General features: G+C 43.6%; 2 protein-coding genes across 4 annotated transcripts; one reads left to right on the forward strand and one right to left on the reverse strand.

Moving 5' to 3' along the window:
• Window positions 1-2,183: 2,183 nt before the first annotated feature.
• Window positions 2,184-10,988, forward strand: ZP2 (zona pellucida glycoprotein 2; the record flags this gene model as incomplete). The annotated part of the gene is made up of 19 exons (XM_082064687.1): window positions 2,184-2,207; window positions 2,866-2,945; window positions 5,169-5,242; window positions 5,401-5,484; window positions 5,578-5,672; window positions 6,497-6,655; window positions 7,006-7,050; window positions 7,318-7,482; window positions 7,925-8,021; window positions 8,101-8,282; window positions 8,697-8,826; window positions 9,006-9,187; window positions 9,266-9,357; window positions 9,445-9,569; window positions 9,832-10,021; window positions 10,266-10,401; window positions 10,487-10,583; window positions 10,670-10,756; window positions 10,843-10,988. The coding sequence occupies 19 exons, from the start codon at window positions 2,184-2,186 to the stop codon at window positions 10,986-10,988; spliced, it is 2,190 nt and encodes a 729-aa protein (XP_081920813.1).
• Window positions 10,989-13,653: 2,665 nt separating this feature from the next.
• Window positions 13,654-18,523, reverse strand: LDAF1 (lipid droplet assembly factor 1). Of its 3 annotated transcripts, none has more exons than XM_082064389.1 (5): window positions 18,366-18,523; window positions 17,033-17,171; window positions 15,974-16,142; window positions 15,448-15,586; window positions 13,654-14,522 (listed from the first exon to the last, which is right to left on the reverse strand). In XM_082064389.1, exons 2-5 carry the CDS (start codon window positions 17,141-17,143, stop codon window positions 14,429-14,431), a joined length of 513 nt encoding a protein of 170 aa, XP_081920515.1. In that variant the 5' UTR covers window positions 17,144-17,171; window positions 18,366-18,523; the 3' UTR covers window positions 13,654-14,428. The 3 variants fall into 3 exon arrangements, with proteins under 3 accessions (XP_081920515.1, XP_081920516.1, XP_081920517.1); XM_082064390.1 differs by having other exon boundaries at window positions 17,033-17,167; window positions 18,366-18,520; XM_082064391.1 differs by lacking the exon at window positions 18,366-18,523 and adding an exon at window positions 17,902-18,264.
• Between the last annotated feature and the right edge of the window lie 1,363 nt (window positions 18,524-19,886).

A 19,886-nucleotide genomic window follows, 5' to 3' on the forward strand; every position in this document is an offset into this window, starting at 1 on the left:
ATTTACATTGATCTAACAGGTATTGCAATCTTTGTTTTAGATGCAAAAAAATGTGCAGGGTTTCCTCAGGATAGCATGGGGAATTCCAGAAATGGGAACATGGTGGGTCTGCACCCACTGCCCCAGCCTGGTCACAGAATCACAGAGTCCCTTGGGAACAGATGGGTCCTGTCCCCATCTCACATAACCACTTTTTGCCTCAGAAATTATTTCCCCTGATTTCAGTGGTGTTAAGGGCTACGTCTACAAGTAGAACCTTATAGAGTTAGACTGTAATTCTAATTTTTAGGTTCAAAAGAATTACTAAGAGAAAACCCTGTAAAAGGTCAGTTTGAAAACTGTAGCTGAGAAGAAATCAGCAAGAGACTACCTGCTGCTTAATAAAATGCTGCAGTCTATCTGTTTTTCTGGTCAGCTTCACAACAGCTGCCAGATGTTCATTTTTGTCGAGCTCTTTTCTATGACTAACTGAATTAACCTGTATCTTAGAGAATTTACCCTCAGCAATTAGCAGTGAGGTTTTGTCGTTTATTATGCCCGTTACTGAAGCAGTTGCAATTGCAAACCAACTCATTGTCCAGAGCTGGTGCAATTACTGAACGGAGTGCCACCTCATTTACTTCCCACAATGCCACCCATGTAACAGACCGGAGACCTCTCCAAATGGGCTTTCTCTCTTAATTATTTTCTCAGACAGGGTTTGAAGGGTTCCTCAAGAACAAACTTGTACCAGCATTTTTCGTCCATGAGGGCAAGGAGAGTCAGTCAGATCCCGTGACAGGTTTGAAACTGAATTACCAAGTCTAGGTAGGAGCAAATAAAGCCCTGGCTTTCCTCCATGTCTCCCACAGACACAGCCTGTCCTGCCATCTCAGGCTTCACCAGGCCACCTCCGTCCCTGCAGTAGAAGACAATCTTACCCTCAGCTATTTTTCAAGTTCACTGCACTGCCGTTAATACTTTTTCGATAAAAAAATGCAGTAATTTGTTCCACTTTCTATTTAATCGGGCTCAGCACTGAGTTAAGTTCACAGCTACTAGAAAAGACTAGCTGTTGCAGAACAAAGACAGGTAATACATATATATATATATATGTATGTATATGTAAGATTAGCTGTTTCTTGATGCCACTGAAGTTTGTGTCCTTTACTGGGTATTGTAAGCTTTTTTACTCTCAAGAGTGTAAAGTAATCACCAATGCACATACTGCATATGCCACCAGGGCCTGGTAGAAGAGAGGAGATAACGTTTTTCTTGTACATTGATGTTTCGCCTTGTCAGCTACACCCATGAAAGTGAGTTGGTGGCAAAAGAGACCTTTTCATTTTTCAAGATTATTGATGTCTGCTACAGAAGTCCATTAATTTTCTGTTAATTAATTCAGCACACAAAGGGTTGATCTCAGAGTGATTTTTATAATCTAACTTCTGAAAATATGGATTTTAAAAGAGTGTTACTCTGTACAATGCTAAGTGGGAAACTATTGTTACAAGTTTTAATTAGAGGTAAAGCAAAACCCATGTCAGTTGAAGAGAAGCTCCAGGACTTTGCAAGCTTTACTGTTATTTATGTCACAAAAGTGGGCATCACAAAAAAGAAAGAAAAAAGACCAAACAAAATCTCCATCTGTTTCTAAACTCTTGGTATTTGTTCATCTTTGTCCCATCCAAACCCCTCAACTTAAAATGCAATAAATGATTCAACATCAAATGAGCTAAATTTCTCAGCCTGAATGGAGATTATTCTTTTGAGACTAAAGCTCGAAATTGTGAACTTTTTAAAGTCCCTGAGTGTCAGAATGAAGCTTTTCTTTTGGGGTTTGAAAAGAACTTCAAAACCATTCCACTCCCAATTGAAATGTCTTACCAAGCTCAGCAAAAACTCTGTTGTGATGGTATGTGGTGTTGTAAGCTAATGAATTATTTAACTAGTAGTTTTGATTTATTACTGGATTTTGCTATGTCTCTGATTATATATCTATTTTTTTGAGAACTATCTTAAATAAAATATTACCAGTTTAAACAAACTATTTAGGCTGAAACACTAGAGCATCATTACTTACATTATTCTAGGTAACTCAGTGCCCCCTCTGAACAGTGATGTTGTTGTGCCAGCTGTTTTGCATGAAGTATTATCCAGCACAACATTTCCTCATCGCAGCTTTTATAAGCACCAGCCGTGGTATGGTCAAGGCCATACTGGGGGAGGTAAGTAAGTCTCTGCTTGTCTAATGAGATCCTTGGAACTAACGGGCTTAAGGAAGAATGAAATTAGTCACACGGGTTATTGTGGCTACACAATTCAGAGATGACGACAACATTTAAACAACAATAAAAGCTTATTTCTTCACTCCTTACAGAAGCAAAACTGCTGTGCCCAAGGACACTGGTGCTGGATGTCTTGAGCAGCAGGTTCCCACGGGGAGGTTGAGAGTGACCCACATCAGTACTGCCCAAGACCCATCCTGATGTTATCTGTGTTCAGGTGTAACCGTGCTCGAGCCGGGGGTCCAAGGGCAGCCCTTGCAGTCTGCCTGCACCCGGCATTTCAGGAGCCAGGCCCTAATCCATAGGGAGAGAGACATAAAATTGAAAAGCAATGAAGCCAACTCTGCCAAAGCCCTGTCTTTCCTCACCTGCACACCTTAACACCTGCCCACACTAGGCATATAAAAGCAGACTGGGGGACTTATGTAGGGATAGAAGCAGTGATGCTATTTGTTGTATCATAGCAACATTTGCAAATAAGAGTTTTTGCTGGGAATGCTCAAAACAGGAGTCCTGACCTGGCATTTGGGCTCTTGGCATTGCTAAAGCCTTTGCCTTGGCTCTGTGTTGGTTTGGTTTTTTGTTTTTTTTCCCATAGTGCCATCAGCAGTGCTACAAACAGTCCCGAGGAAGCCACGCTGAGCTCACTGGTGTCTCAAATGTTGTCCTGTTGCCCATGTGTGAGGGACAGGGACAGCCAAAGCCCACAGAAAAGTGCATTGATGTTGAGGTGATCTGTGCTCTCCATATGCAACGCCCCAGTGCTCAGGGGTGTTCGGCATTGCTCTTGGGCAATGCCTTTTTTCCTAACAATTAGGAAACCAAACAAGCAAAAGAGAAAAGCAGAGGATTGGAAGAGGAGACCTTGCAGGGTTTTGAAGCAGAAGAATAAATGAAAGCCATGGAGATAGTTTTGTGTTTCAGGCATTAATCTGCTGTCCCTCTGCAAGGGGACTGTGCATCACCGCTGCCCAGGCCTCTGCAGGTTCCCCTGCACAAGCTGTGTCCCTCCGGTGTGATGTGGGATCGAGTTTTTACCAGCGCAGAGGCAGCCAAACTCTGGGAACGTGATCCAAAGCTCCCTGGGACTTACAGCTTTTCCACCAACATAATGAAGCTGGGAATCAGGGGTGGGGAAATTACGAGTAAGCTTGACTTTACATTGGATTTGACTGCCTGAAAGTACCTCATTTCTGTAATTCTTTAAAGGACATATACCTGAAACACTTGTTGCCCTCTACTGTGTTAGCTAAACCCAAGCTAAATAAAAAATATATATATTATACAATAAAGCTGTGCCTGGCTTCAGAGTTTATTTCATTAATTTTTTGTATAATCATTGTATTTGAAAACAATTAATCTGATCGTATAAATAGAGAGAAAGGAAAAAAAGGTAGATGACGTGTGTTTGTGAAGTCTGGAGTCTCTGGGAAGTTAATTTCTTGCCAAAGGTTAGCTACATGCTAATCCTATTGATGGCAAAAGCAGAAGTGTAATATCTTTTTTTGCTACTGACATCAGGTGCTATTTACTCTGCTGTAATTACGGATCTGAGCTAGGTCCTGCTTATTGCTATGAGTAGCATCATGCACACTTAGCATCTCCACTTGCATAACAGCTTTAACTCTGCATTTGCCATGTCCTCACATGGGTATGAGTTAAAGAGAGTCTTCTAAATAATGTAGTTTTTAAAATTACTTGCACTAGTCATCTGCTCTGCCTGTATGGATCGTATTGCTTTGCTATGCTGCGTACTGACGGCACCACATGCTCTGCCAGCCACCTGCCTCCACTCATGCTGTTGTCCCGTCCAAGTTCCTGGCACTTTGGTACCTACCAGCAGTTGACAGACAAGCTCTTCTCACAACTTTAATCTTTAAGAGAAATGAGGCTACTGTCACTTGGCTGGGAAAAATTAAATCTACTCTAGGTATAGGTCTATAACTATAAAAAATATAAATGAATACATTTTACATGAACATATGATATATTAACACAAAATTTATTATTCCCTGAAGCCAAATTTAACTTCCCATTCCTAATTTATCATCCATAATATTAATTTTCCCCTGTTCCTATAATCTTTTTGCTTTCTCACATCTCAAGAGTTCAATTACTTTTAAATATATGAGTTTTTTACAAGCCTGTCTGAGATCAAAAGCATTGGGAAAGCTGAAAGACAACATAAATCTGAGATTTTTCTTTCCAGGCCTCTTCCCCACAGCTTTGAACAATGACAGCCCAACCAAAGCCCCCGGATATCTTCCAATCTAAAGATCTGATTTAGGACTTCTCTTCTTCCTTAACCTGCTGCTCATGTTTTTATCCTAAAAAGATCTATATCAGCATTGCAGATATGCCCATACAGGGGAACAAAATATTCTCAGTCACACACTGGTCTACCAGTGGAATTGCTTAAAATCATAAGAAAATCAAAGCTGCACAGAAATATCCTTTTTAAAAAATAACTGCCAAAAGATGTGCATTTTTTTTCTATGCAACATCTGGCAAGGGAATAAAGAGAGTAAACTATGAGAGCAAGAAAAAGGATGCCTTAAAAATAGAAGGAAAGAACAACCCATGCTAAAGATTTAATATCACCTTAAGATTTCCTGTAAGCTCCCCTCTCTGCAGCAAGGAGACTGCACCCCAACGAGAGGCAGGTGCAAGCTCCCTGCTCCGCGGGCAGCAGAAAGGTTGCACCTGTGTGGAGCTGCCCCATGTCCTATATAGTCCTCCCTGGGCAGCCTGGGAGTGAGCTTGTGGTTGCAGGGAGTGGATGGGGCTGGTTGAGGGCCAGTGGTGCCTGTGCTCCTCAAGGATGTGGTGTGTTTTGGGATGAGATGGGGAGCTGGTTACTTTCCTCACTGCTTTCTCATTTGGTTCTGGTTTTGCTTGCAGGTTGCTGCTCCTGTTTGGATTTTTGCTGCCTTTAACCCCTCGTGCTGATGGCTGGGAGGATCAGGATCTCTTGGGTAATGAGGCCTCTCTGAGCTGTAGCGGTGTAGATGGGGGCTTAAGGTTTGCTTGGAGCTGCCTTGGTGTGGAAGGGGTCTCTGAAGTGGGGCTGGCTCACAGGGTATGTGCTTCCAGGTGAGCGAGGGGGGAACTGACTGTGGTCTTCCCTCTGCAGAGAATGTGACCTGTCACAGGGATAGGATGGAAGTTGAGTTTTCCAGAGAGCTTGGCAACTACTCCTGGCTTGTGTATGTTGTGGGTAGGTATTGGATGTGGACATGTGCTTTCTGGCCCTTTCTGCTGTGGCCTGAAAGTAGGTGCCTGCAGGACTAATCTTTTGTCTTCTCCACAGATGTGAGTGGTGAGGAGATGGTGTCCTGTGACCACACTGTGGATTATGAGAGGCTGTTGCTCAGTGTCTTGTTTGTCAACTGCACTAGCCTGGAGGTAAAAGGGTCTCCATTCTGGAGAGGTGCTGTGCTGGAGTGGGTTTTTCCTGGTCAGGACTGAGTTTAGTAGGGTTTCTAGCTTTAGCTTTCTTCAAGAGTGAAAAAATGATTAAACTATTCCATAATTTAAACTAAATGCTTAAATTAATTCCGTAAGAGCAGGTCATGACTGAAGTAGTTCAAAACAAACTCACTAAATGGTTACCTAATACTTATTCTTGAAACTGGGTATTAAACCCTCTAAGACACTGTCATAAATGTTATGTTTTCCTGTAGAGGAATTGAGAGCTACTTCAACATACTGTAGGGAAGTGGATAAGGTCCAAGAGTTTCATAGCACAACTCTATTTACACATATGTATATTGAGAGAGCAATTAACAATGCATGCTATTTGTAGCTATTGAGGTAGGATAGTAAGTGGAACACTAACCCAAATTAGCCTTAAGGAGAGAGCATCTGCTGATATCAGTTGCTTATAGGTATGTGAAATACCAGAAGACTCTTGGTTTTGGCGTTTAACTTGTTTCTTGAACAGCTCACTCTCTGGTGCTACAGCCTGCCAGTCCTTGAAGGCTTTCTTCTTGGCTCCTGCACTTGTCTTGGTACCTTCTGCTCTTCAACCTAGCCTTCTGACCCCATGCTTTCCTAGAGAACTCATTCTTTTCAAGAGGGCTTTTAGAATTTCAATTCATATTGCCCTTACACTGATACAAATGCTTAAAACAACTCTGAAGTTTGAGCTTAGTCTTAATGGCTTTTAGTTGTCCTCATGCTGCATTGAGTACTGTGACTTCTTTCTAATTAAGGTCTCTTTTCTATAGCATGATCAGCACTGGCTAAGATTGAGGCTGATGGTGAATGACACAATGGGAGAGGAGAAGAATGTAACCTACAGTGCCCACTGCAACACTGTTCATGCAGATGAAATCACTACTCCTTTCTTTGCTGATGTAACAAACTGTACAAAAGACTTCATGGCAGTAAGTAGAGGGATGAGAGTGATATAGACTTCAATTAGGGGCTTGCAAGTCAGCATAGCTGTCTTCTGGCACTGCATGGCTGGGATCTGCAGAAAGCTGGGAAAGCTCCAGTCAGCTTCAGGGAGGTCTGTTGGCTGTATGTCCATCTTGGCATGGCCACTAGCTCTTTGAAGAGCTGGTTTGCAAATGGTCATTAATGATGCACATGGTCTCACTCCATCCCTATTGCAGGGGAAACTGCAATGCTGATGCCAACTGTCCACTTTAGAAAATCATAGCAGAGATTTTTCTTAGAAAGCTGTGGGCTTGTGGTCACTGTTCCTGTGGTCTAACCCTGTGCTGTGTTCCAGGTTACTTTCCCAAGACTCATTCCAGACTCTGGTGATGAACATATGGTATGTGCCTTCTTTCTTGCAAAGGGAGGGTGTGGGAGTACTTGGGTTTCATATTTAAACAGAGCATGATATCTCTAAGCCAGAATAGTTCACTCTTCTGAGGCACTTGAATCTTGTTGGGAAGCCCAAATCTATACTATCAATATAGGGAGTTTGAATGTAAAACCTGCAAGGTAGCAGCCCTGCAGGGTGAAGAGTTGTGTAATGCCTTGCTGCTTCTGCTTTGTTGTGCTTTCCCTTCCTAAAAGAGGATCTCCTGCTTTGTAGGTTCCAGCAACTCCATTGGCCTGGACTCTATTAATTGATGATGGGACTAGAATACAACAGCTCAGCCTTGGACAAGCCATGCAGCAAGGCTACAACTTTCTAGCTGATGGCCACAACCTGATCTTTCAGGTGTCCTTTACTGCCACTGGAGTTGTCTCCTACAAGGTAAGTGAAGAGATGTAGCACTGAGGAGACAGTGTTGTTTTAGCAGAGGTTAGGTATCTCCCTCCTGTAGACTTATAGGTCATGGCCAGAGCTGGTGTCCAGCTGATGCAGTGCTGTGCTTAGAAGGTGTGGGCAAAGCTATTTGACTCTGCAGAGCTGCAACTGAACTGCTCAGCCCCTTAGAATGGGGAAGCAGAGTGTGTGCTTCTGTATAAATAGGATTCTAACTATAAACATAACTAACTATAACTGTAATCATCTGACTGGTGGCCTCATGAGCAGATACCTTTTTGAAAGGGTGTTGAGATGGGGAGAAACTGCTGTTGCAGACATGAATAGCAGCAGTCCTGAAGTGGACAGAGTATGTGGCTCTGCAGGGTTTGGCTTATGATGGATCATGAGCTGAGTACTCTCTAATAGAACTCTGTACCTTCTTTGTTAGCACAACGATAAGGTGCTCTACACTGTGGCATTCAAGCTCATGTATGGCCCTCCTGAATACAGACTGACTGTGGAGTCAAGAATGCTTTGTGCACCAGGTAATACATGGATAAAGTCAGAAACTGGCCGACTTCTGCTCTGCGGAAACTGGTGTTATATTTAATGATGTTGTTGCAGGTCCAGCAAGCTGTAATACAACACACATGACTGTTGCCATCCCAGCCTTCCCAGGGACCCTTATGGCTGTGGGTGTAGAGAATAAGACCATTCCTGTGGACCAGCTCCAGGAAAATGGGATTGCTCTGGACACAAAGAGGGGGGTCAAGCTGCATATTAGCAGGAGAGACCTGAAGTCCAGGGTGAGTTCTAGTCCTCAAATCACAGGAATTGGTGTGATGACAACTCCCTGGTGTTTACTGAGGACCAGAGCACAGTGGCTTTGACCTTGACTAACCCCCTGTCAAGTCAACCATGTGCCCTGTGGCTGGCTGAGGGTGGTTCTGATTAAGATGAATGTAAACTGATTTTATTATGGATGGGCATTACTCAAAGGTAACTTGCTTCATGAAGTCTCTTGGCAAAAACAGCTGGAGTTGAAAATATTCCTTTTGGAGTGGGTTGGTATTTCACCTACCTGGAGCAATGCAAATTGACTTATTAGCTGAGTGTGAAGAGCACCAGGGCCCCAGGGCAAGTGAAACAGCTCTAACACATGCATGTGTTAAAATAAGCTCTTGTATCTACACTCTAGGGAAGTAACTCTTGTCTTTCAGCTACATGGGGAGAGCTGCTCAGGACTTCAGTCTTACATGCCCTCTTTAAAACTGGATTTTCACTTCAATGGGAAGACCACGGCAATGGTGATGCATCCAGAGTGCCCCTGTGACAAGCATGCACCAATAGGTAAGTGACTGACTTTTACAATGGATTCAGTCCAATGTGCTGCTCAGTGGTCTTTTAGCATGGCTTGTTCTTGAACTAGTCCTTCACAGGGATGTGTTCTGCAGCCAGAACACAACAGCTCTTGGCAGATTGAGCTCTCACTGACTGGTGAGACAACTTAATGTGAACCTTTGTTACAGCTGCTGTATGTACTCAGGATGGGTACATGGATTTTGAAGTCCTTGCTGACAGTACTACACCACCATTAGATCTGGATACGTTAAGGCTCAGAGATTCTGCATGCCGACCAGCCTTTAAGTCTCCTTTGAATGACAGAGTTTGGTTTCATGTCCCACTGAAAGGGTGTGGGACCAGGTATTGGGTAAGTGTGTAGCCAGGACTGGTGGGCAGGGCCTTGTGCATTGATTATGCCCTCACTAATGTTATTATTTCTTCTCAGTTTGATGGAGAGAGGATAGTTTATGAGAATGAGGTGAGAGCATTATGGGCAGACCTTCCACTGCGCATTATCTCCAGGGACAGTGAATTCAGGTGCGTCTGGAAACCTCTTTGGGTAATACTTAGTCCTGGGTATCCTACATATGAATGTAAGATTTACCTGTTCCTTCCATTTTACAGGCTAACAGTTCTGTGCTCCTTCAGTAATGGTGATGCCTCCCTCACTATAAGGGTAGACAACCTTCCTGCTCTGGCTTCTTCAGTGAACCAAGGTCCACTGTCCTTAGTTCTTCTGAGCTACCCAGGTAAAGCTGACTCTGGGCTCAGGTGCTGGGGAAGCAACTGGAGCTTGTAGAGGGAGTGTCTACAGGTGAACTGTTCTGGTGCATGAGCTTTTAATGACCTGATGTGCTTCCTTCTCTCCCACCCATGCTATTTGGGGCAGATACCTTAAATCTGTGACTCCAGGACAAACTGCATCTAGTAGAATTGCTGTTGTTGAAGAGCATCAGAGTTTCTTAGTCTTTTTGCACACTCACTTATCTAATAAGGCTTTGGTTCTTGCAGACGTCTCATACAGGCAGCCGTACCGTGATGATCAGTATCCAATAGTAAGGTACCTGCGCCAGCCCATCTTCCTGGAAGTTCAGGTCCTGAACCGCAATGATCCCAACCTCCATCTAGTATTGGATGACTGTTGGGCAACAACTTCACAAGATCCAAGCTCAATTCCCCAGTGGAATATTGTTGTTGATGGGTGAGTGCCCTATCAGAGAAATGGAAGCACTTCCAGCAGTGGGTGGATTCCCTAATTCTCATCTGTCCCATCTTTAGGAATACAGCCCCTGGTACAAGGGCTTGTATGTCCTTGGTATGCTGGAACTTGTAGGAAGATGATAGCACTTCAACCTTGAACTCTAGCCTGCTGTTTTAAATGAAAAGCAAACCCACAACCAACATCTCTGCTCTGCTGTTCTGACTTATTTCTTACCCACTGGCAGGTGTGAGTATGACCTGGACAGCTACATGACTGTGTTTCACCCTGTGGGACATGGTGTCAGCTATGCTAACTATCGCCAAAGGCTGGAAGTGAAGACTTTTGCCTTTGTCTCTGGTGACAAAGCCCTCCCTGGCCTAGTAGGTGACATTCTCCTTCTATTTAGAGTGGTAAGTAGGGGCAGTACATTATCAAAATGAATGGACCTCTCGTTCTCTGTCCTAGGTGTATTTCCACTGCAGCGTTCTGATCTGTGACCGCTTTCAACCAGACTCTCCTCTGTGTATGGCAAGATGCCCTAGGCCATCTAGGAGCAAGCGAGGTAATGTCTAGGCAGATGTTTGGTTATACTGATCCAACATAAGCCACTGTACTATGGGGTTCACGTCTACTACATTTCTCTTTTAGAGAGTGGGATGCCAGATGCCAATTCTGCGGTGGTGAGCTTGCAGGGTCCTGTTCTCCTTGTGCCAGAAGGATGGTCTTCATCCCAAGGTACTAAGCCAATGTGGTGCTAATGAATGCTGCTGAGGTTTAGTGAAAAGCTGTCTCCACAAACTATCTTTCTGCTTGCTTTATAGGGAGCAATCTATTGAGCAAGGAGGTGTGGGCTGGTGTTACAATGACTGCTGTTGGAATTCTCTCTCTGGTGGCCACAACGCTACTACTTTTGGCTCTACTTAAATGGCTAAAGAGAAGAGCATCTATGGTAAATGTGATATATTAGTGTATTTTTTTCAAATAAACTTGGAGTGGAAATGTGACTGTGGATGTCTCTGTGTATTTCTGGAGGTGTTGCTGTATCTAGCACTCAAAGAGCTAGACTGGACAGAGATGGCAGATGTGTGTCTTGCTGAGTAGTGGCACTGAGTGCCATCTCTACCTTTGTAGGTCTGGTCCTCATTTTCAGATATATTGCTGTTAGCAATGTAACATAGAGGGTTTTCTTATGTGTTGTCTGCTTTTTCTATTACCTGTAGACCAATTAATGGTTTATTTGGGGATTCCAGCATATATGTATTTTCACTTACCTGTTTATTGCACTTATCAGGCAGAGAAGTTTTGAACAGCCTTGGAGCTGTTTGAGATGCAGCTGTTCAGGCTCCTGGTGTGATCTGCTTTAAAATCCATCCTTCAGTAAAAATTGGTCCCCATCAGCAGCTTGAAGATGTTAGTGTTTCATGTTGAAAGAAGAAGGGTTTGCTGATTCCTTAGAGGTCTGTGTGTTTGCTCAGAAAGCCACTGCTCTGAGCATCAGCAGAGGCTATTAGTGTGGGTTAAAAAGCAGCTTCTCTGCTCCCTGCACCCTCACCAGGCAAAAGTGACACCAGGAGGTGATGAGGCAGCAGGACCTGTCACTGAGCTGGCAGCAGAGAGCTGGAAATACACTGTCAGGGCGAACAGACTTTCTTGTTTTAGTGCTGAAGGTGGTGATTGGGTCCACTGATAGACTGAGCAATGAACTTGTGCTCTGGAGAGGTAAATGGGGCCTGGAAGTAAATAAAATCCTCAAAATAAAATGTTAGGTAGCCAGCACTGGGAGCACACTTTGCTTTTAGAATCTGAGTACAAGTACCTCAATATAATACTGAACCATGTTAACCTAAAGTCAAGTTTGCAGCAAGATTTGCAAGTGAAGATTTGGATTAATCTCTTTAGATTCTAGAGCAAGATCATTCTAAAAGTGAAAAGGTACAAGTTGTGTGAGTAAATATGTAGAAAGCTAGTATTTTCTGGCTGTGTCTGAGTTGTAGCACAGATGATACACAGCATCATTATTTCCCTCCTGTGAAGCATTTTCATTACCTTAATTCACTTTAAGGTCTCAAGCACAGTAATAAAGACTTATATATGTTTCATTTTAGGCAGACTGATAGGAGGTAAACAAGGGATTTCTTTCACTTGAAATTACAGCTGTTTGGCATGTAAAGAAGGCAAAACACTGGAAATGTTAAATAAATGAGGTGGTAAGTGTGTTATAATCAAGTCACTCTAATCTCTGCCTTACTTCCCTCACAAGCTCTTAGCAGCCAGTAAATTCCTAGATTAAAGGCATCAGTGCCCAGAAAAGGCAAGATTTGGAAAGCAGGGTTAGGCTCAAACTGAATCCTGATGATGGGGGCTGGCAGCCTGGTGAAAGGCAGGAAGGATTCTGTAATGACTAGAATGCTATTTCAAGGCTCGCTTTTGGTAGTTAAGGATTTCTAGCACTTAGAAATATTTCTTATTTCAGTTCTTCACAGGTACCAGTTCATTTGCACAGGGGATAAAGTGTTCTATTTGCTGGGCAGTGCAAAACTCCTCCTTCACCCAGTGCCCCTGACACACTACCTCGTTGGAGTCTCTTCCTTGTCCAACACCAGGATTTTCCAGTGTTCTGCTGCCCAATGTGTGCTCTGGGGAACTTGCTTTCAGGTTGTATTACCTACAGGTGTGAAGTGCATCACTGTGCAGCACCACACAATGGTTAAGAAGAGTGTTCTGTTCCCCCTGCACCTGTAAGTAAACTGGCAGAGCTCTGCTCTGATTGACAGCAGCTGCAGATTTGATCCTAAAGTGAGATAACAGCAATGTAAAAAAAAAAAAAAAAAACAAACCAAAAAAAAAACACCAAAAAACAACAACAACAACAAAAACAACCACAAACAAAACCCAAAAAACTACATCTATTCATGTTAAATCTTTGTTCCATCTTTTTTAGATGGATTTCTACAACTGTCATGTGAACAGTGCCACAACACTCATTTTTCTTACAAGGCAAGTAGGGAAAGTACTTTTCCTATTTAGTTTTCTTTTTCCTTCTGCCACGTGTATACTACTATCAACTGGAAGTTTTGAAAATTAAAGAGGGAAAAAATTCTGGTTGAGAAAGTTTTGAAGCACCTGAAAAAACAAAATGTTTATCTACATTGTAAATGATAGAAATCTGTTATGGTCTCCATTCTGTAAGTCCTTCACCTTTAAGTGAATTTAATAAGTACTAAAGCCCTTTATGAATCAACACCATGTCAGCCTCCTGCAGACAGTAACACAGCAAAGAGTTAAGGATTGATTTCACTCTGCTGCTGAACTGTGGGGCCACCCATAGGGTGTAGAACACATTATGGCTCAGATAAACTTCAGCTCCATGTTGGGAGTCAAACAGCATGTTGGTTCATACAAAACTGGAGTATTACACTAATTTAGTTCTTTGGATTCTGCATTCCCTCCACAGGCATGAGAAAGGGTCTAATCCCATGTAATACAAGCTGTCTGCAGTTTGTGGCTCAGCAATACTGGCCAGCCAAAACACTTAAAGTAAGGACAAAAATTCAGCTCCAAATGTAGCTTTCCTAGATCTAGAAAACTTGGTTTTTTGCTATAAAATAAACAGGAATAACAAGACAACCGGGTTAAACAAACAGCACTTTATTCAACTAACATAGTTAGATCCTTCCTTAATGCTTAATAATATAGCATTTGCAAAAATGAAAAGAAGCTTAAATAACATACAAGTTACAACTGAGAAGCAAAACAGGCTATTTAAATACCTGAACAAATATGACAAAATACAACACCTAACTGCATACCATTGATGTAATGAGGCAATAAGGAAAAATCCCTTCAGAATAATACTACCACTTAAAGGTATGTAAAAGCTTATACCATGACCTAACATAGGACAAACCCCAATCTTCCTCGTATAATAAACAGAAAGCATTAACATGGCGCACTCATACTATTTTAACAAAGGCTGTTAAGGCTTAAAAATATTTTTTAACATTCAAAACACATTTCTGGTGTTCTGAGCTTTGACACTTATGTATCAAAATGACCAACTGCTGCACACAAATTTCAAAAGACATCCAGAACTTCCAAACAGGAAGTCAAATACCCACCTACTCTTTCTTTTGCCTAATTATCACTGATTTAACAGTGGCTGTTGTTGTTACATCTCTTCATCAAATTCTGTGGAACATTCCATCATGCACATAGACTTAATATCGCATTGCACTGCTGCTTAATGGTTATTCTTAATACTACAGTGACAATGCAAGATGCATATTAATTTTTTTTCAGTTCCCATAAGGAGTGCACAAGGTTGAATGCTCAACGAGTAAACTATTACATTGCAAAGGTCAGAATAGTACAGTTAAGTGCCTATGAAGGAAGTGGGGAGAAACCCACTTATTCCGTCTTTCCATTATTGGCAGTAAGATCCAAAACAGGAGGATTCTTCTGTGGCAAATTTCCATTGCTGTCTTGCTTCCTTATCTGACTCCTGTATATAGGAGAAAAAAAAAAAAATGGGTTTACAGTCTTTTCTTCTATTAGGTTATTGCTTACTTTTTCTGAGAAAAAAAGTTAAAAGACAATGTGAGATGTAAACCTGAGACTCCCAGAACATTCACTGCTAGGCTACCAGAGGTTCTCTCAGAAGACACAGAAATACAAGAAGAATGTTTTAACATCAAAGCTGTAAGTCACTATGACTGGTCTGTAGGTTGGATTGTGTATTTAGATATGCTACAGAAAAAAAGAAACCTGGAATTGGCAGGCAACGTTAGGGCCTGGCAGCATGCCCTGGAGGAGGGGTTCGGAGCCCTGGAACAAATGCAAGCACATTGGGCCTTGCACTGTGATCTTGTCATCCTGACAGTATCATGGGCTCCACAGGCAGTTTTGTGTGCCCTTGAGAGCAGCTGGGATGAAGAAACAAACTGAGAAAGTCTAGGAGGGAGCGGCTCTAATTTTTCTTCTTGCTCTTTCCTGTGCTTAAGCAGCGATTATAATTTTTCATCCCTGCTAGGTATCTAAGCAGGCAATAGGTGGCACTCCAGCACAACCTGCTCCTGCCTCTTACACTGATGACATTTAAAGCAACAAATATTCTGAGTGAGGCAAAGTTATGTTTTATTGCTTGATGTCACGTTGTGTTAGCACATGCACATTTAAAGACTATTTACATTTCTTCTTTCCTAGGTGGGAAATAAGGCATATATTAACTCTTATTAAAATATATATTGATGACTAGACATTTATATGCTGCACATTAAGCCACCAGGGTAGCCAAAGATGCTGTAGCATTCAAGAAGCATGTGTTAAGCTAAGCAACGGTGCCTCACTGAGAATAAACGAGGTAGTCAGTGCAGTAGTACAGTTGCAGAGTTTGAATTCCAAGCATGGACCAAGACTTTAATACTCACCTTGAGGCGTGCCAGTAGTTGACCAGAGCTGAAAGAACAACGTAACTAATACTCAGTACTCCAGAAACTCCCAGTGAAAGTGCACCCAGGCCACACAGCACACAAATGAGGGCTATGCCACCTATGACTATTACAACACCTAATAAAAGAAAATCAGTTTGTTATTTAAGCAAGTTTTTTGGCAAGTAAATTAGAAGAGCTGACATTCTACAACAACCCCAAATTCAAACCACTGGGAAAATAGTCTTCTGCAACCAACTAGCTAGCCACTGTAAAAGCTATGCCTGGTTAAGACAACTGGCTTAGCCATATCCTGGTGGCTGGGATTAGAAAGGGAAAAAGGATTTCCCCTGTATAGATTACAGTTAATCACATTATGATTCTTGTATTAAGATTTCACTACCTCTGAGAGCTGAGGACTACATACAGAAGTCCTCAATTGCTTGAACCGGAAACTCCATAAGGATGAATTAAAAAAGGAAAAGACATCATGCCTTAAAAAGGAATAAGTACATGCATACAATACCTTCCATAACTATCACACCGATGCAGGCCATTATGGCTGTTGCAACAACAAAAAACACGAAAAATGCAACAGGAATAGCAGACACTGCAATAAACATCAGGAGTGATAAGGCAACAAAAGGATGGTCATCTAAATATTGGCCAACACGAGAATTCATAAATGCAACAACCTGTGGATGAAAGAAAAATATTTCAGATTCTGTTTTTATAGCTTGTCATAGATAACTTTCAAGGGTCAAGTCTGTCGCTCGAACGGAGGGCAGCTGTTGCCTCTGTATTTCAGAAGCATAAGGATTTATTGCAAATTTAGGTAAAAGCATAGCAAATATGATTCTATTAACAGTAGACATGTTTCTCTTGGACTTCCCAGTTACATTCTTGCATAAATAAAAAACAAACAAAAAAACCCAACTTGAAAGCAAGTAAAAAAAAAAAAAGAAATAAATCCCAGTTTAGCTGCACAGATCTCAGTAGAGTATCGAGAACTGTTATTTTGATCTAGAGAACTGTATTTGTTAAGAAAAAATTATTATGATTTTTTTTTTTTCCATGCCTTGGTACTATCTGCAACCTCCTCATTTACTGAGCTTAAGTACAGTGCAGGCACACCTGTATCACAAAGTTGTTAGGAATTTAATTATAATGGTAGTGATAGAAAAGAAAAATCCTTTATACAGAGGCAGTCATACCTATACACTGGAATTTTACTGTAGTAGAGACATTTTCCTTTCCTTAAGGAAATATGTATAGTAGTTTTAGTTCTTTTTATAGCAGCACAACCATTTCACTAAAATGCCATTCTACTATCTCAAATGGTTATGCCAGTAAAACACAAAAATGCAGAACAGGTTTCCCTGTTTCTTGATTGCTGAAGGTGTGGGAGGACAGCCCTTCCTAGAGCCTCCTCCTCAGTGTTCACTTGAAAAGGGAGTGTCAATTTTCTCAAAGAAGAAAAAAAAGGTTTAAAATTGCATTTAAATAAATTAGGGTGTGATATTCCAAGAGTAATGAAAGGAGCATCTTTATAAATATGGTCTATAAAATTATAATCCAGACCCACATTTGAGTTGCTGTGGATGGACTGCACCATGGAGTGCCATTGCTTCTGCAGTTCTTGCATTTCTTTAGACATGTTGTTATCCTCAGCCACGACCGTGAATCCTCCAAACATCCAGTTCTCACTCAGCCATCCAGTCTTCCTTAAAATTAAGATAATTAATAACAGGTTCATGCAGATGTTTCGTGAAAATGAAATATTTTGCAAAACCAGCAAATGTAGATTTCAGATGTTAATGTGATCGACGGTCTAAAGCATTATATTTTCAAAAGTACATCTTAAGGCTCATCCCTGAAAGCTCTTCTGAAACTCCTAAATCCAAGTATCAAGATACAAGGTGACTCTCACCTTCCTTCGTTATAACATTAAACCCGTATTTGACCCTGAGGGTGTTGAATTACCAGTAAAAAGGTCAATTCCAACTATTTGCACGGAGAACTTATTGCTACTAGTGCTGAACTTGGTTTTGTGAGTAGGCTCATGTTCAGAATTGAAACAATACCCTGTACAGCTTAAAAACTCTGCATAGAAAGGCATAATGCCTTCAAACGCTCCGAACAGATTTGTGACAGTTTAAAGGCAACAACAACTCAAAAATCTCCCCCCAGAAAACGGAATCTGTTGTCGCTAGGGAGATTCTTACCAAGGGAAGATTAAGAGATGCAGTTTCCTGCTTGTATGTCTAGACAGTTACTGTGTCAATGTTACCGTTCTATTCTCTGCCTGCACACACGGTCTCTGCCTTCGTTCACACACTATTTTCCTGCAGCAGCGTTTGAGTCCCGGCAGCACGGGCAGGGACACCGGCCGTGCCACCCCGAGCCCCGGCCGTTACCGTCACAACGGCACCCGCGGCCCCACCGGACACTCACACCCGAGGTCAGGAGCCGATGACTCTCACCCGGCCGTGCCGCTGCTGCCTCACCGCCAGTGCCGAGCCGCCGTTACCCTGGAAGCGGGTCGCCGGGAGGCAGCAGCTCAAAGGCAGCGGCCGGTCCAGGGACCGCCGTCTCGGCCTCCCCCGACCTGCAGCGCCGGGGCGCAGCGCGGGTCTCCCCGGCAGGCTGCGCAGCACGCCGCGCTGCAGAGACAACGCGGGGCGGGCGGAGGGGGCAGTGGGGAGGCCCCGGTGGCGGCAGGCTGTGGGGCGCTGCCCGCCCGAGCCGAGGGAGGTAAGGGGGACACGGTTCCCGCAGGGCCACAACGTGCTGCCGGCCTTCCCGCTGCGACCGAGCGGCGGCCGGGGCTGGCAGGCCGCCCCGCGCTCCCCGGCCAGGCTGAGGGGGCAGCACCGCTCCCCGCCCGCCCCGCTCCGAGCCGGGGCCGTCGCTCTCACCTGCGGCTCCTGCCCGCCGGGCCGCAGCCCTTGTGGGCGGTTTGTCCTCCCGCCTTCTGGATGGAACGGCCGGCGCGGCCTGGGCTGGGCCTGGCGGGGCTGAGGGAAGCGCCGCCGCCCTCCCGCCGCTGTCTCCTCCCCGCGGTGCGGCGGGCAGGGCCGGGCGCCTGCGGAGGCTGAGGAGAAGGGAGAGCCGGGCAGGGCCACACCGCGGAGGGGTGTTTAGCAGCAAAGAGGCTGAAAATGCTTCCACAGACCGCCCGAGGTTCTTGGGGCTTTTATTTATTTCCCTTTTACGTCCTGTCATGTCCCTCTTTCTGTCTTTCCTTGCACCTCCTGGGCCCTGCCTCAGCTGCTCAGCTCTGGGCACCCTCGGGGAGCAACCCAGGGGTTTGTGTGGCTTTGGGACACACAGTCTTGAGCTTCTTTGAATTAAGGATAGAAGATGAGGATATGTATGTGCAGAGGCACCCTGAGCCCTGTGAGACTGGGGTGTGCAGGCCAGGCTGTGAGAGATGGCTGGGGGGAATTTGGTATCACAGCACTGTGGTTGTGCCGACCTCGCTTCTGAGCTGTGCCTCATGACCCTGTGTGCCAGGAATTGCTCAGATACGTGTCTGTGATCCCACCAGCCTCAGTGAGAAGGCTTGCTGCTGGTGGAGGCAGCTTGCAGTCAATTGTGAGTGTTCAGGCAGTCACACCACATGATGTAGTGGATGGGCAGTTGTGAAACACTTCAGCTGGTATAGCCACCTTCCCATGTCTCTGGTTACTTGATCCCACACCTTTTCACCCCATCCTGCTGCCTCCAAGGGTGTTTGGGTGGCCACATGGCAAACCTGTTTGGGGAGGTGCTCCATGTGAGGAATAATTGCTTTAAAATTTGGCTGGGTTTTTCAGCCAGACCAGTGTATGCTATGGTGTCCCAGCACTTGAAGGGCTGTGCTGAGCAAGAGCAGGCAGCAGGGGGCTGGCAGGCAGATGGGACTGTGTGTCTCAGAAATGATGCTGGTTGAGGTGTGTTCCATGACGGTTTGGCCTGGCTGCTTTCCATTGTCTTCATGATGGTGTTACATGCGAGCATGAAGCTTCAGTGAATTCCCAGCTTTTGCTGTGTATGATTTTTCATTCTGTAAATTACAGTCAGAAATTAGTAGACTCTTAATGTTTGTCGTGACTGCTTTGATCAAGATTTTGATTTGTGCCACCCATGAGAGTTCAGTGCAAAACTGAATATTAATCATTATCATTTTTTAAAGGCAACAAAATAAATAGCATGTTTAATTTGGAGCATTCTGGTCTTATAAAGCAAATAGTCGTTATAAGGTATGGGGGTTTTAACTTATCAGGCTGTCAGAGCTCTGTGTCTTTGAGGCGCTGATTTCAATGAGCTCTGCAGATACAAGGATCTGTGTAGAGAGAGAAAGTAACACGTAAATTTGCATTTTAATACAAATTTGGACTGTGGACTCTTAAAAGCCCAACACAAGATACCTGCAAAAAGAGGATGATGGGAGCAAG

This window comes from Streptopelia decaocto (assembly GCF_964273445.1).
Source record: "Streptopelia decaocto genome assembly, chromosome: 13".
NCBI classification, from domain to species: Eukaryota; Metazoa; Chordata; class Aves; order Columbiformes; family Columbidae; genus Streptopelia; species Streptopelia decaocto.